The 12,898-nt window shown below is 39.2% G+C and overlaps 1 protein-coding gene across 4 annotated transcripts in view; it reads left to right on the forward strand.

Moving 5' to 3' along the window:
• The window catches only part of LOC104941249 (dipeptidyl aminopeptidase-like protein 6), an 88,275-nt gene that overhangs the window by 40,205 nt on the left and 35,172 nt on the right, over positions 1-12,898 (forward strand). The window contains exon 1 of one of the 4 annotated variants that reach the window (XM_010766321.1): positions 9,072-9,262. The exons of the other annotated variants lie outside the window; for them this stretch is intronic. Coding sequence (XP_010764623.1) covers positions 9,206-9,262 — 57 coding nt within the window. The 5' untranslated portion in view covers positions 9,072-9,205. Of the gene's footprint in view, positions 1-9,071; positions 9,263-12,898 lie in introns of those variants that run through there. 4 annotated transcript variants of the gene reach the window in all.

The following is a 12,898-nucleotide window of genomic DNA, read 5'->3' on the forward strand; positions in this document are numbered from 1 at the left end:
AGGTTAACTGAGAGTGATTCAGTTTAAATAACACTAGAATAACTTTGCTTCTTTAGGTGGGCAGCATGGATATCTTTATCTCTGAGAGTGCTAGAGAAATACAGGTCTGTGCCCACGTGTGCATAGTCTGTAAAATGCTTCATTAAGGTCCTAAGTACTGATAGAGAGAATAATAAAACAAAAGTAGATTGGATTTCTTATTGTCTTTTGAGGATGGGGGGTCATTTGATACTCGGGATGATGAAAACCTTTTCATACCTGGGTAGGGATGAAATACAATTCATTCAGACGCTTCTAATGTGCCTTTAATCACTCCTCTCTGTACCTCTACTGCGCCATTCTTAAGAAGAATAGAGCAGCACTGGTTTATTAATTATCTTAAACTGGTCTGTAATTCATTATCACTTCCTTTGGGCTCACTGAATCACTTTTTTTACTCCTGTGTCTTTTGTTTATTCGATGATTTGTAACTCCCCCCTCTGAATGTACAGCACACACTGCTGCTAATTCTTTGTTTATTGCTATTGTTTGTGATTCATGTCCAACTCATTTCCATAACAACTTGCCAAAATGCAGTGTTCATTCTAAACTTTGTTCTCCTCTTACGTTTTACGACCCTCTTGCAAAGCCATTGATGAGCACACATAAAGTTCATGAGGCTCGTAAGTCTGTTTAATGAGAACTAGATGAGCAGATGGGTTAATGCTCTGTAAATGGATGCTGACTCACCCCCCTCATCTCCTTTGGTACGTATATGCCCATGTGCCATGCTTAATGACCAGCTTTACTGTTTTCTTGTTGACATTGTGTTTTTTCATCCGAGGCAAATCCCCACTGAAGAGCTGCACTCAATTTGTGTTGGCTTCATTGATTTTGAAGACAAGTACATTAAGCTTCAATTAGCTGTCTTCTTCGAAATACCATTTTATTGGAACTAGTTATTTTAGTCATGTGGCTTCGCATTTTGACGAATAACTGATTGAACTCTTTGTTGGTAGAAAGTGAGTTGTTTGTAGATCTTTTCTGTCTTGTACTTAGATTTTATTTTATAAATAGATTGTAAAATGTAACAGAAGATTGTGTGACAAATCATTATAATATGTGTGGTCTTAATAGAAGTTTACAAGATAAAGAAAGGTAGGTATTTATTGGATAATGAGAAATATTTGAGTGATTCATAAAAACGTATAAATTAGACAAAAAAATAAGAATAAACACTTAAAAATAATAAACACATCTATTCAAATCTAATTTAGATAAGCCAGTTTTTCTGTCTTCTAAGTTTTTAAACTGTAATATCTTGGAAATACTGCAAAATGTTATTGAGGTTTTGGACGCAGCTGTTTTGAGCGGAGGTTAGAGTGTTTTCATGGGAACATGGGAGTATAAATGGATTTTCTGAGATCTACTGCCGAGGCCAAACTGAGAGCCTCCATTATTAGCAACCTTGGCACGGTAATTCTGTTCCCCTCACATGTAATTTCCGCTTTCCCCTGGAAGAGTACTCATTTCGTTCCCCAAGGCTGTCATTTCTCACAGACAATGATCTGTATGGATCTTTTATTTCTGTTTGAGTTTGGAGGCGTTTACAGAGATACCTTTTCCGCTCTGCTCGGAGGCGTGTTGTGCAGTCGTGATAATCCTTTTCCTCAGGGGAGAGTTTCTGAGTTATGGATGCAGGTGTGGGAGAGCTAGTGGGATGTGATTGTTAAGGGTTTACAGGAGCGACGATTTTAGGATATCTGCATTCCACATACATTTTATGGAGCACACAGCAGAAAGGTAGACTGTTGAGTATACAATAATTCAGAGAAGGCAACATAAAACTGCCACAATGCAAAGTGAATAATGAAACTGGAAAAAAACTAAACCATAAACAATCAGGAAACATATTCAGTGCCTTGTTCTTTTTACAATTATGCTGGTTGAATAATACATTATATTTTGCACAAAGGGTCCTTTGAACATGCAAATCAACTGATGAAGTGAATGTACTTCATGTTTTGATAATGAAAAATGACAAGAAATTAGACATAAACTGGAAAAAGTAATATTTTCTGTAACCTCCACCTTCTCTTTAGATTTCAAACTTGACATATTGTATTAGATGGGATAGAGGTGGCAATGGTATAGTAATAAACAGCCTTGTTTACAGTTCAGTTGAGGAAAATAACATGTCAGCATAACGAGAACATTTTAAGCTATACAATACATTTAAGTTCTGTTGTTCTTACTTAATGAGAAAGTTTAGCAGTAGGGCAGCCTTCCCAGAAAACAGTTAAGTATTGATGTGGGTCAAGGAGAGAGGTATAGAGGCTAGGGAAGGATGCAGAGTGGATTTTTTTTTTAAAGCGTTGGTTTGTGTGTGTGTGTCTGTGTGTGTCTGTGTGTGTCCAAACAATTCAAGTGTAGACAGTGGTAGATTAATTGCTTCCCCCTGAAAGCCTTCTCTTGGTAAAAGACCAATAATGAGTCTGATTAAAAACTTGTGGACTTGTTAATTACCCCTCTGTACTGCCCAGACAGTGAAAAACGGCCTCTGCCTGCAGTCTGAAAACGTATCAGCCTTTCATCACTCCGCGAAACTCAGCCGTGTTTTCTCTGGGCCGGATTGATTACCTTGAAGCATACAGTAATGATCTGTGATGAACTGGAGTGAGGCCCAAACGCTGGCTCTTTCCTTAACCTGTGATTTACAGCCGCAGCCCAGCAGACGGGGAGTGGAGATGCAAACAGCAGTATTTAGACACGGGGGGCCAGAGGGCGAGGGGGGGTGACTGATGATTGAGTCGGCCGAGCTGACAGCAGTAAGCAGGGCTGAATGGAAACAGCTTGTTCCTCCATCAGCGGCCATCGGTGATTGATAGGATTTATTGGCTTTGTGAACAAGAACCATTTAAAATTACAGACGTGCAGCTTTATTTTCATTTGTTTTCTTTACCGAGTTTCTTTGACATCATTTGAGTGGTCCAAATGCTGTAAGCGAGGCAGAGCTGTTCAAGTTCAAGTCCCCCAAACACACACATTCAACCATAAACAATAAGGAGGCTAAATAAAGTTCTGATTGGTCAATTCAGAACATGTGACACATTGTTAATCCAGTAGTACAGACCGCTGTCAACGTCTGTAATGACTGTTGCTAAGGAGGATCAAGAAAAAGAAAGGAAAAGAGGTTAACATTTAAAACATTCGTAATAATGAAACATTTCCACACAAATCATAATGTTTTGCAAATGATTTCCCACAGGTTGGGAACCGCTGCAATACAGTATACACCTCCCTTAAGAACATGTGGACTACACACTTCATAGGCTACAATTATTTAATTGGTTTTATTTGTCATATTTTTTAATCTAAAGTTAAGGTTTTATAGCAAGTGTAGTTCATTGCTGCTGCACACACACACACACTGCGCAGTTACTTTGTAAGAAATACAACAAATGTGCAACTTGTTTTAAAAGAAGTCAATCAATAATAATTGCAACCTGGATCTGGATTCAGAGCGGTTAAGTTTGTGACCTTGCTGAGGAGTTGGAGATGTGCAGCGTGTCCCCTCCAGCTCTTCTTCTGACAGATCACTCTGCTACTCCCAACTGTTTACTTCCCGCAATATTTTTGCAAAAACAATGGCATAAACGTATTAAGTAGTTGTCCTCTGCTCCAAAAACCCACATTTCCTGGAGAAAATGCAGAGGAAATGACATCAGTGTCCTCAGCTCTAATGAGAGGATTCACTGGCCAAGTATAAAATAGAAAGTGAAAAGGTCATATTGAATATGCTGAACATTAAATATGGGTTGCTGAGAAAGACAAAACAATAGCACCCAGCTAAGACTAAATGTAAAAAATGATTAGCTTTGCAATGAGATTTACCTTCGTTGACGATATTATATTCATCTCGCAGCAATAAAGCTTGTCTGTTCGATGGATAAAACCCACAGGGATGCATTTATGCAAGAAGACATGGTGGATAATGGCGTGCTGCCTGGCATTGTTGGATTTAAGTGGCTGCGGCTGTGTGAGGCTTTCTGCTCTGCTTTTGGTCTGTGCAGAGCGCGGCTGATAATGATCGGTCATCAAACAAAACTGAACTGGCTTTTGTTAACCGTCCCCATTTCTCCCTCGCTCTCTTTATTTTCACTCTGAACTGACAGACTAATGGCCGATCGAAGGCAGAGTTGGCCTAGGATTTACATTTATATATCCTTTATAGGCCAATGCAAAATGACATGATTCGCCTCTTTAATAACGGCATGGCCCCCACGTATCTGCAAATTAATGTCCTCATAATAAGCTCTAATTTTGCTTTTATAATAAAAATATACACAGGAGTAGAAAGGAACAGAGAAATGTGTTGAATATTTATTTTCTTTCTTTGCCAAAATGAAGATGTCAGACAGCTAGTGATCACTGGGGGGAGCTAGCACGCAGTTGAAGACTTCCACATTGTTTATTGACAGATAAATACATGGCTGTTTGTTAGTCCCCTAGACAGAAAGCAGGGGGGACAAGAGAAGCTGTCAATAACTTTAAAACATTTATTGCTTGGTGTAAAGTGGTTGTTTAAGGGCTTTAGATTTACTTGACAGGGCTGCCTAGAGATGCTGTCTCAGGCAACATAAAAAACACTAAATGCTAGGGCTGAATATATATGAACATATCAATTGTTTGATAAAGATGTGGTTTAAAGCACAACAAAGCCTCTGCTGACTCCCTCTGACCTCACATTTGTTTTACTTCTCCAATTAAGCCTGATTGTCTGTTATTTGTTTCTTGTTGTTGAAAACTACGTGCAATGTGTTGTAATGATCAATTGTCGTCCCCCTGACTGTGTTCGGGTTTGTTCTCTCGTTTATCAGAGCTTGGTTGGAGCCCCCGATGTTTGCTTTTTGTGTAATGCAGTGTTTATCTTGTTAATGCGCTCTTGTTTCCTCTCACCTCTCTTTGTTCAAATTGTCGTGCTGCTAATTGCCAGGCGTCTGCATTGTCTGACAGCGAGGTGTGTTCAATCTGTCACTGATTGACAGTTGGAAGCATGGTGAGGGGAGACAGACTTTTTACCTTATTTATTAGACTATTTATGCCGAACAGACAGAAAGCACATGCTCTTTTATCTGAAATTGGATTTTTTGAATGTACATTATTTCTGTGTTTATGTGTCAGTCGAGCTGTCCACAGCAGTGGTGCTGAAACGAGTCCTGCAGCTCCCTCAGGGCATGTGTGGAGCAGTGCCAAATGTTTGGTAATGGCCTTTTAACTTTCATGATCATCGTGCCACCAAAATGTGTGTGTTTCATCTGTGAAATTAGGTAACGTTATCTTTGCCCCAAGATACTTTTTCCTCTATGTTATCTCAAACACAGGGTTACTTTTGCGCTTCAGTTTTTCCATTTGTATGTAGGATTATGGATAATACTGAGCAGATTTACTTGAAAGTTGATGTAAGCGTGAAACATTGGCCAAGAATGAACCAAATACATTTTCAAATCTTGAGGCGGATAAACACATTTTTTACATTTTCATTTAGATTGTTAGTTAGGGAATTTGGCCTTGTTGGAGGTCTGTACTCTCATATAGTGTGCCTATTCTTTTGATTTAATATGCAAGTATTTTTCCTTTGTATCTGCGTTGTATCTATATCATGCTGTTGTGAGACTGTTTAAAGGCTTATCTGATTCTGAATATCTTTCTAGTTTATATATTATATATATTTGTTAATTTAATTTCTTCCTATTATAAAATCTTTTTTTAGTCAGCCTTTCTTTTTTTCTATTCATCTTAACCCCGTTACGCTTAGAGGCAACAGACAACAGGAATGTTACCTCTGGTGGTTGTGCTGTAATAAACTGCCCATTTTTTTTTCTGTAATCCTTTTAGTATTATCGAATAGTTGATAGTTTACTGACATTGTGAAGTAATCTGTATTATGTAAATGTTCCGGTGACGGCCGACACACGAGTTACTGAGGTTCTTGTGTTGACCGGGCAGGATGGATCAGTTCATGTGCACTTACATGTGTTTTAGTTTAGGCATCCTTTTATGTCCATGCTTTTAAAAATGTTTAATAAATTGCAAAAAGATAAAAACATAAGTGATTTGAACGATCTGACTGTGGAATTGTTATTATGACCAATTTGAAAAGACCTGAGAGTGCAAATAACATTAACTGTTAACAAGTAATGTACAATAGCACTTTTTCTGAGACCTTTTCTCCAACATATGGACAGAACTGGAAGAAAACTAATCGTCTTCAGTTTTCTAATCTCTTCCGTGTCCCTGGATTTAAAAATAGACATTACCAAGTCATTGTTATATCCATCTGGGAATTGCCCAGTTTTGATTGAAACATGAATAAAACATGAGAAAAGGAGCTGTACTTTTTAAGAATACATTATCAAGGTTATATACTGTACATCCTTACAGAAAGTGGTGTTGAAATTGTTCATAGTTTCAATTTAACTGATGAATACAGGAATTATTAATTGTGTTAGCAACTACAGGATCAGAGATAATGTATTCCAAAAAGTTCATATTAGTGGGAGACATTGACCTTCGGTTTTTATTACTACTATATAATATAAACTATGTAGCTGTTTCCAAATTATACAACCCTTTCCTTTAGCCTAGGATAAATCTTGAATGTTATAGTTTGTTGTGAAATGCATTTATAATCAAGCTTTCAATTGATTTATTAAGTGAAACCTTTTAATGAGTCTTTATGTATCACTATGCCCCCATCCTCTACTCATTCATTTCTAAAACACTTTTATCGAGAGACATCAATCATATTAGTTATAATTGATCTAACTGTTTCCCTAAGGCACCAGAAGGTCGAGATTGCAGAGGGTTAGGAGAGGTCTGATCTCAATACATTTAGCGAGACTGAAGATGCCTATTAGGTTTACATTTTATTCCAAAACTAGGTTGGCATGCTTGGCAGGTTCTGTCTCTGTTTAGCCAGTGACTTCGCACAAACTTGGATTACATGAGCAGTGGCTTTCTTAAGTACTTTCTGCAGAGGCTTTAAGTTGTTTTGCACCTGGGTACCAGCCGGGCCTTGCCCCTCAACACACTTAAAGATTTCAGTCTTTAACTCTTTTAGTGAAATCTTCAAAAATCAGAGGAACAAATCAGGGTATTCCCTAATGTAACCTGGGCTCATAACATTGAACGCACTGTACTGTACTTGTGTCCAATCTAACCAAAGGATACGACAGCACTTTTTTCTTCATGTTCATAATTACCGAGTAGGTAATGAGTGGAGGTGTTACCTGAGTAATAACTAAATTGCACAGTTCAATTTCCTTGAGCAATCAGAAAATGTCATGATTTAGTTTAGTCATGAATTATTAATACATTCATGTTTACTGTTCTGTTAATTAATAGATCCACAAGAAAGAGAATGCACCCCCACTGTGTGTGAAAACCATAATTACCCCTCAAGATGATCATAACAGCACGGCTGCGCATTACACCCAAGACATTTTAATAAGAAGGGAGTCTTATTTCCCTCATACCTATGCCAACACATTCCTCTCTGGGACTGACTCACATCACAGACTTTCTTTTTTTCTTATCCAGTTCCTTTCCCTCAAACAGATGACGGGTTCAAAAGGCCAGGAGCTCTGCAGAGAATGTGCATGGCTTCTGAAGGAAAATCTTTCTATAGAACAAGAAGGCTTAATGCCTGTGTATGTTTATGTGTATGTATGTGTGTGCGCACATGCAGCAGAAATAGGAAGGCAAGCTGTGAAAACAACAGTGTGGATTGTGTGTGCAGAGATGTGACACACGGTTAGAGCACAAACATTGTTTTGTTATGAACTGGAACTATTTCTGCTCTATATGTGGGAGGACGGTAGCGCTGCTTCTCAAGAGCAAGGCTAGCAGCAGTCCTTTGTTTTATTGGCAGACAATACAGCAGTATTGGCACACAATATAGTGGAGAGAATATGATTTTTAAGGGTTTATATGCAAACAGTTTCTCTCCTGCTCCAGAATCTGCAATGCACAGAACCCAGTCAGTAAGACGAGACTAAAAATCACACCCAACAAGAACCCCACTGATACCTGAAAGTATTTTATTCTTCTTGCATTGATTCCTGTTTCCATTTCCTGTGTAATGGACTTGCCTGTAATGAGTGCCCACAGTGATCTGATCTGAACTGACAGCTCTCCATATTATCAGTAGCTGCAAGCTCGGAGCACAGCGGCAGGAGGGGGGGAGCCCGGTACAACTCAATATAGGTCTAGGTGGGAAGGACAAAACCTTGAGCTCTCCTTTATATCACACTGCGGGGTCCAAAAAGAGAAAAGAGAGAAAGGGCAAGGCAGTAATGGAAATGGTTGCATGCAGTTTCAGAGTGAGCTGCTGAGCCTTTTCCACCACCTGGAGCTGCACGTTTTGTTAACAATAGGCTGCTTTTACTATTCACTTTTCACTTCTTTTTGGCCTTTTCTTATGTCTATTGCGTCACGGTGCTACAATTAGAAGAAACTTTTTGTGAAAACATATTTTAAAAGTGACTTGATAGCACTCTTAATCACTGTTGCATTTGATAGGATTTTAGTAGGCTAGCTGATTCATGTCTCCAAATAAATGCTGAGTGAGTCCTAATACAAATCCAAAATCATGCAGATTATGTGTGAGTTATAGAAGCTGGTTGAGCTGTGGCGATGACACTGTACTCTGAAAGACAATCAGGACCACCCACGAGATCTCAGCCGTCCACAGTCTGAGCCTCGCGCTGTCTGCACCCACGGTCTCTCCATTATGCCCGCGAAAATCACTTGATATCCCCGAACACTCTGAAATCGCCCTCTCACACACACACACACACACACACACACACACACACACACACACACACACACACACACACACACACACACACACACACACACACACACACACGCTCCCTCTCTGTCTCTATTCTCTCCCCTCTCTCTGTCCCTCTCTCTCTCCCTCTCCCTCTCTCTCTCTCTCTCTCTCTCTCTCTCTCTCTCTCTCTCTCCTCCTCTCCTCCTCCTCCTCTCTCTCTCTCTCTCTCTCTCTCTCTCTCTCTCTCTCTCTCTCTCTCTCCCCAGTCTGCGCCTCTCTTCGCTTCATTATTCTGCACCTGTCAGCAGCGGACGTCGCGCGCTTCCTCTTCCCTCCATTCTCTCTCCTCTCCTCTCCTCTCCTCTTTTTTTTTTTTTTACCGTGATGACTTCTGGAAAAGAAGTGAACGGGCCGGTGAAAGCGGCTCAACAGCCGGATCAGGTAAGCCTTCAGACGAGTCGTTATCTCCCCTTTCTGCTCTGAGTCCGTTAAACGTTACAGTCTGAACAAGCACGCCCGTGTGTTGAAGATTGGAGAAAACAGCTGATATTCACAATATAAGCAAAGTATTCGACAACTTTGCAGTTGTGTCATTGTTTCTGTTTGATATTTTGAATTCCTTCATATGGTTGAGTGCTGCAGTTTGAACGTATACACCAACTTCTAAACTTCTGCATGAATATTTAATGGCTTTATTATTGTAACCTTAGCCCACAGGTGTAGCATCTCTGCCTGTGTGGTGTCCTGTTGTCTGGACAAATTGACATTGACATTTTGAGAACATGCTTCTGCTGCTCGGGGGTTTTTGTATTTAGTTTCAGAGACTTAAATCTCATTTTTTGGTACTGAAGCAAGGATTAAAGTTTGTTCAGGCGAAAGAAGAAAACCCTCTGTTTCTGTGTGAAAGGGAAAAGACAGAGTGGGTTTTAACTGCTCTGCATTGTTCTGTCAGCTCACTGAGTTTAAATTGTTTTTTGTATGAGGCCAGAGCGAAATGATGTAATAACACTTATTTGTTTACATAACTGAGCCATTGGGAGTGATACCATAATTGAGGTTGAAAGGTGCTTCACATGAATAAACTAATGTTTGTTGAGAAACCTAGTTGCATAAAAGATGTTGATTGTTACGTGTTTGGCTCTTACATTTTTAAAAGCTGCACTGATGTAAGGACTTTAAAAAAAGGTCAGTTTCATCAGTTGACGTAAGGCTTCCTCATTATACATAATTGTTAAATGGCAGGATATAATTACATTTGATATTCAAAGAACATTTTGAAGTACCGCACCTGGATTTTGTTGCTTTTTTCCCCTTTGTGCACTTAGAAAACATGTTAAGACCTTTTCCCTATATCTTGAAAAGCACCTTTTGAATATTTTAGGGGAAAGTGTTTATTTTTTACGTCCTATTCAGACATTTATGAAAGCGAGAGTGCAGAGCTGACAGCAGTACAACAGATCCTCATCCATGTTGAAAATCATAAAAGATGCCGCATGAGCATCTATTGAAGGTGGAGAGGGAATCAGATGTCAAACTTGAAAAGGAAAGCTCACTTTTTTAATGACATGCACATTATGCTCATCTGCACATGTCATAATACACATCACGATAGTCAGTTATCATCGTGCATCATTTCAGCTTCTACAATGAAAAGGACAAATGCATCTTTATTCGCTCCGGCCTCGACCCCTTTTCAGTGTCCGCAGTTTGTTCAAACAACTCCATTTTGGAAAATATAATTCCCCCCATAATTTTAGCTTCAACAGCGACCTTGTTCGTGGGTAATATCAGTTTGAAATGCATAGCCAGCCTGTGCGTCTACTCTTTAGTGATGCGGAGAGACGAGGCAGAGAGACTAGAATATCTGAGCACCGGAAGAACCGTGTAGTCGAGGAACACATCTGAACTCCAGAGCCTCCGGACTGCCACATCATAGCATGCTGTCAGTAGAGCCTATCAAGCAGTTGGGAAATGTGTTGCTCTTGGCCATTTATCCAGCTTGAATCTGACAATACAAGTGAGTCATTCAAGATATCTTATCTTCTACATTCTAAAATGCTGCTGTCTTCATTTTTGCAGTCGTAATTCACCTCCCTTTTATCTGATACAGCAACAATGTCATGAGCGCCACTGCAGTAAACTCCTCATATTGTTGCTGATGTTTGAAAGGTTGTACAGTTGCTCTCAATTTGTTGTTCATGATTATATCTGCTCCATTACTGCTTTTATACTCCAGGTCAATGTCCTGTTCAAGGTAGCATGTCCCTGTACTGTATCTCATTTCCAGCATCAGGGTACATGTACGTTCATTAAAGACATAAGCACCTCTCCTGAGAGGATCAAGGGTGAGTCATGCTGTAAGGAAACCTGTTTCATAATGGATGAGTTGGGTAGACTCTGCTGTAATTAAATTAAATTGGACTGTTTTTGTGATCCCCCCCCCCCCTCTGTACATAATTATTCTGGAAGGATAATGGGTCTCTTATCTTTCTTTTAATTCAACATTAATTTTATTTGCAGGGACATTTATTTGAACAATGACTTTTATAAAGAAAGAAAGAACAACAGAAGTGAGGGTTACTTCCACATGAAACATTCTCAAGTGATTTTAGTCATGTTGTTTTGCGCAACAGTTCTTTTGACGATTCAAAGATACCGTGCCAGTTTGGTCCGGAGGCAGGTGATGATTTACTTCCTCTGAGAAAACACTTTATATTTGTCAGACGTGCCTCTTTCCTGTCGATAGAGTTGGCAGGCTTTAGCGCCATCGCATTTTTACTTTCTCATCTCCATCTCAATCTCACACACTCTGGGACGACATGTTATTCATTCTTTAAAAAGCCAAATGAAAAGAAACATAAAGCCCAGAAAAGCTTTTCTGATAACTCCATGTTTTTGTCTTTTTTTGTCACGGTGACTCACTTTTCCCGCTTTTATGAAAATCCTCCCTTAGATTTTCACTTCTGTATCTGAAGCATACTATGTGTTGAAGCATACTATGTGTTTGACTCTAAACAGATTGGGATGGATTAACTCCCTGTGTGTAGATTATTTTTAAACAATTAACTTCGGAAAAGGTCACCAAGGAAATCAACAAACGTTCAATTGTGGCAACACACTAAGCCTCTCTAGTAACTCTATAGCGAAGCCACTTTGCTATGGATTTCTTTGTTGGGAAATCATAACAGAGGAGAAATTGGAGTTAGCAAATCACAGTGTGTTTCCACTCAGACTGAAAATGTAATATTCAAGAAAACAGTCATTTATGATTTTTTTGTTGACTGAATTTAATAATCAAAGCCATTTCAAGCTTCTCCGTTCTTAGAATGTTGAAACTCTTCATTGACATGCTGCTCTTTGTTGAGTCAAATCTAGCTGCACAAATGAGCAACATGCTGTGGAAAACATTGTTGTTCTCCTGACACATGTAGAAAATGACAGAGCAGCATTATCATTTAAATGTTTTTGCATCGTGCTTTGTGGTCAAGCCACTAGTTACGTTAGTTGGCTCTCTACTGCAGTTGCTGAATTATTTATGTCTATTCTGAAAAGACAATATTTTGAATATCAAGCAGAGGATCTGTTTAGAAGCCTTTTTCTGTTCTTTTAGCTTCTGCTTTATACTTTTGTTTATTAGCATGGTATATGTTGTAATGTAAGTTATTGTAGATACAGTTTATTAAAGTCACAGACAGAGCTGTGGATTCTTAGTATTGGTACATCACTGACAACTATGTTTAGTATTTGTTATATTGTACCCTAACCCTAACCTCTAACCCTAACCCTAACATTGTTTTGCGTTTACTTTATAGATTTTTGACAGTTTCTACATGGTAATAGTTCCCCTTTAATCAAGAAATGCACCAAACCCAGACACACGTATAGAAAATGTGATGGAAATGATGGTACTAAAGCTTAATACAGTGTAAACCTAATGAAATGTAAACTGCTGTATTCTGCAAATGTCATGTCAACCCGTTTTGACTGATGGCTAGGTCAATCCCATGGAGTGACCTCTCTGAATGTGTGTGAACGTGATCACCACAGACCCCGGTGGTTTGTGCAAGGGGTTTGTGA

This window comes from Notothenia coriiceps, unplaced genomic scaffold (genome assembly GCF_000735185.1).
Source record: "Notothenia coriiceps isolate Sejong01 unplaced genomic scaffold, NC01 NC01_scaffold00003305, whole genome shotgun sequence".
NCBI lineage: Eukaryota > Metazoa > Chordata > Actinopteri > Perciformes > Nototheniidae > Notothenia > Notothenia coriiceps.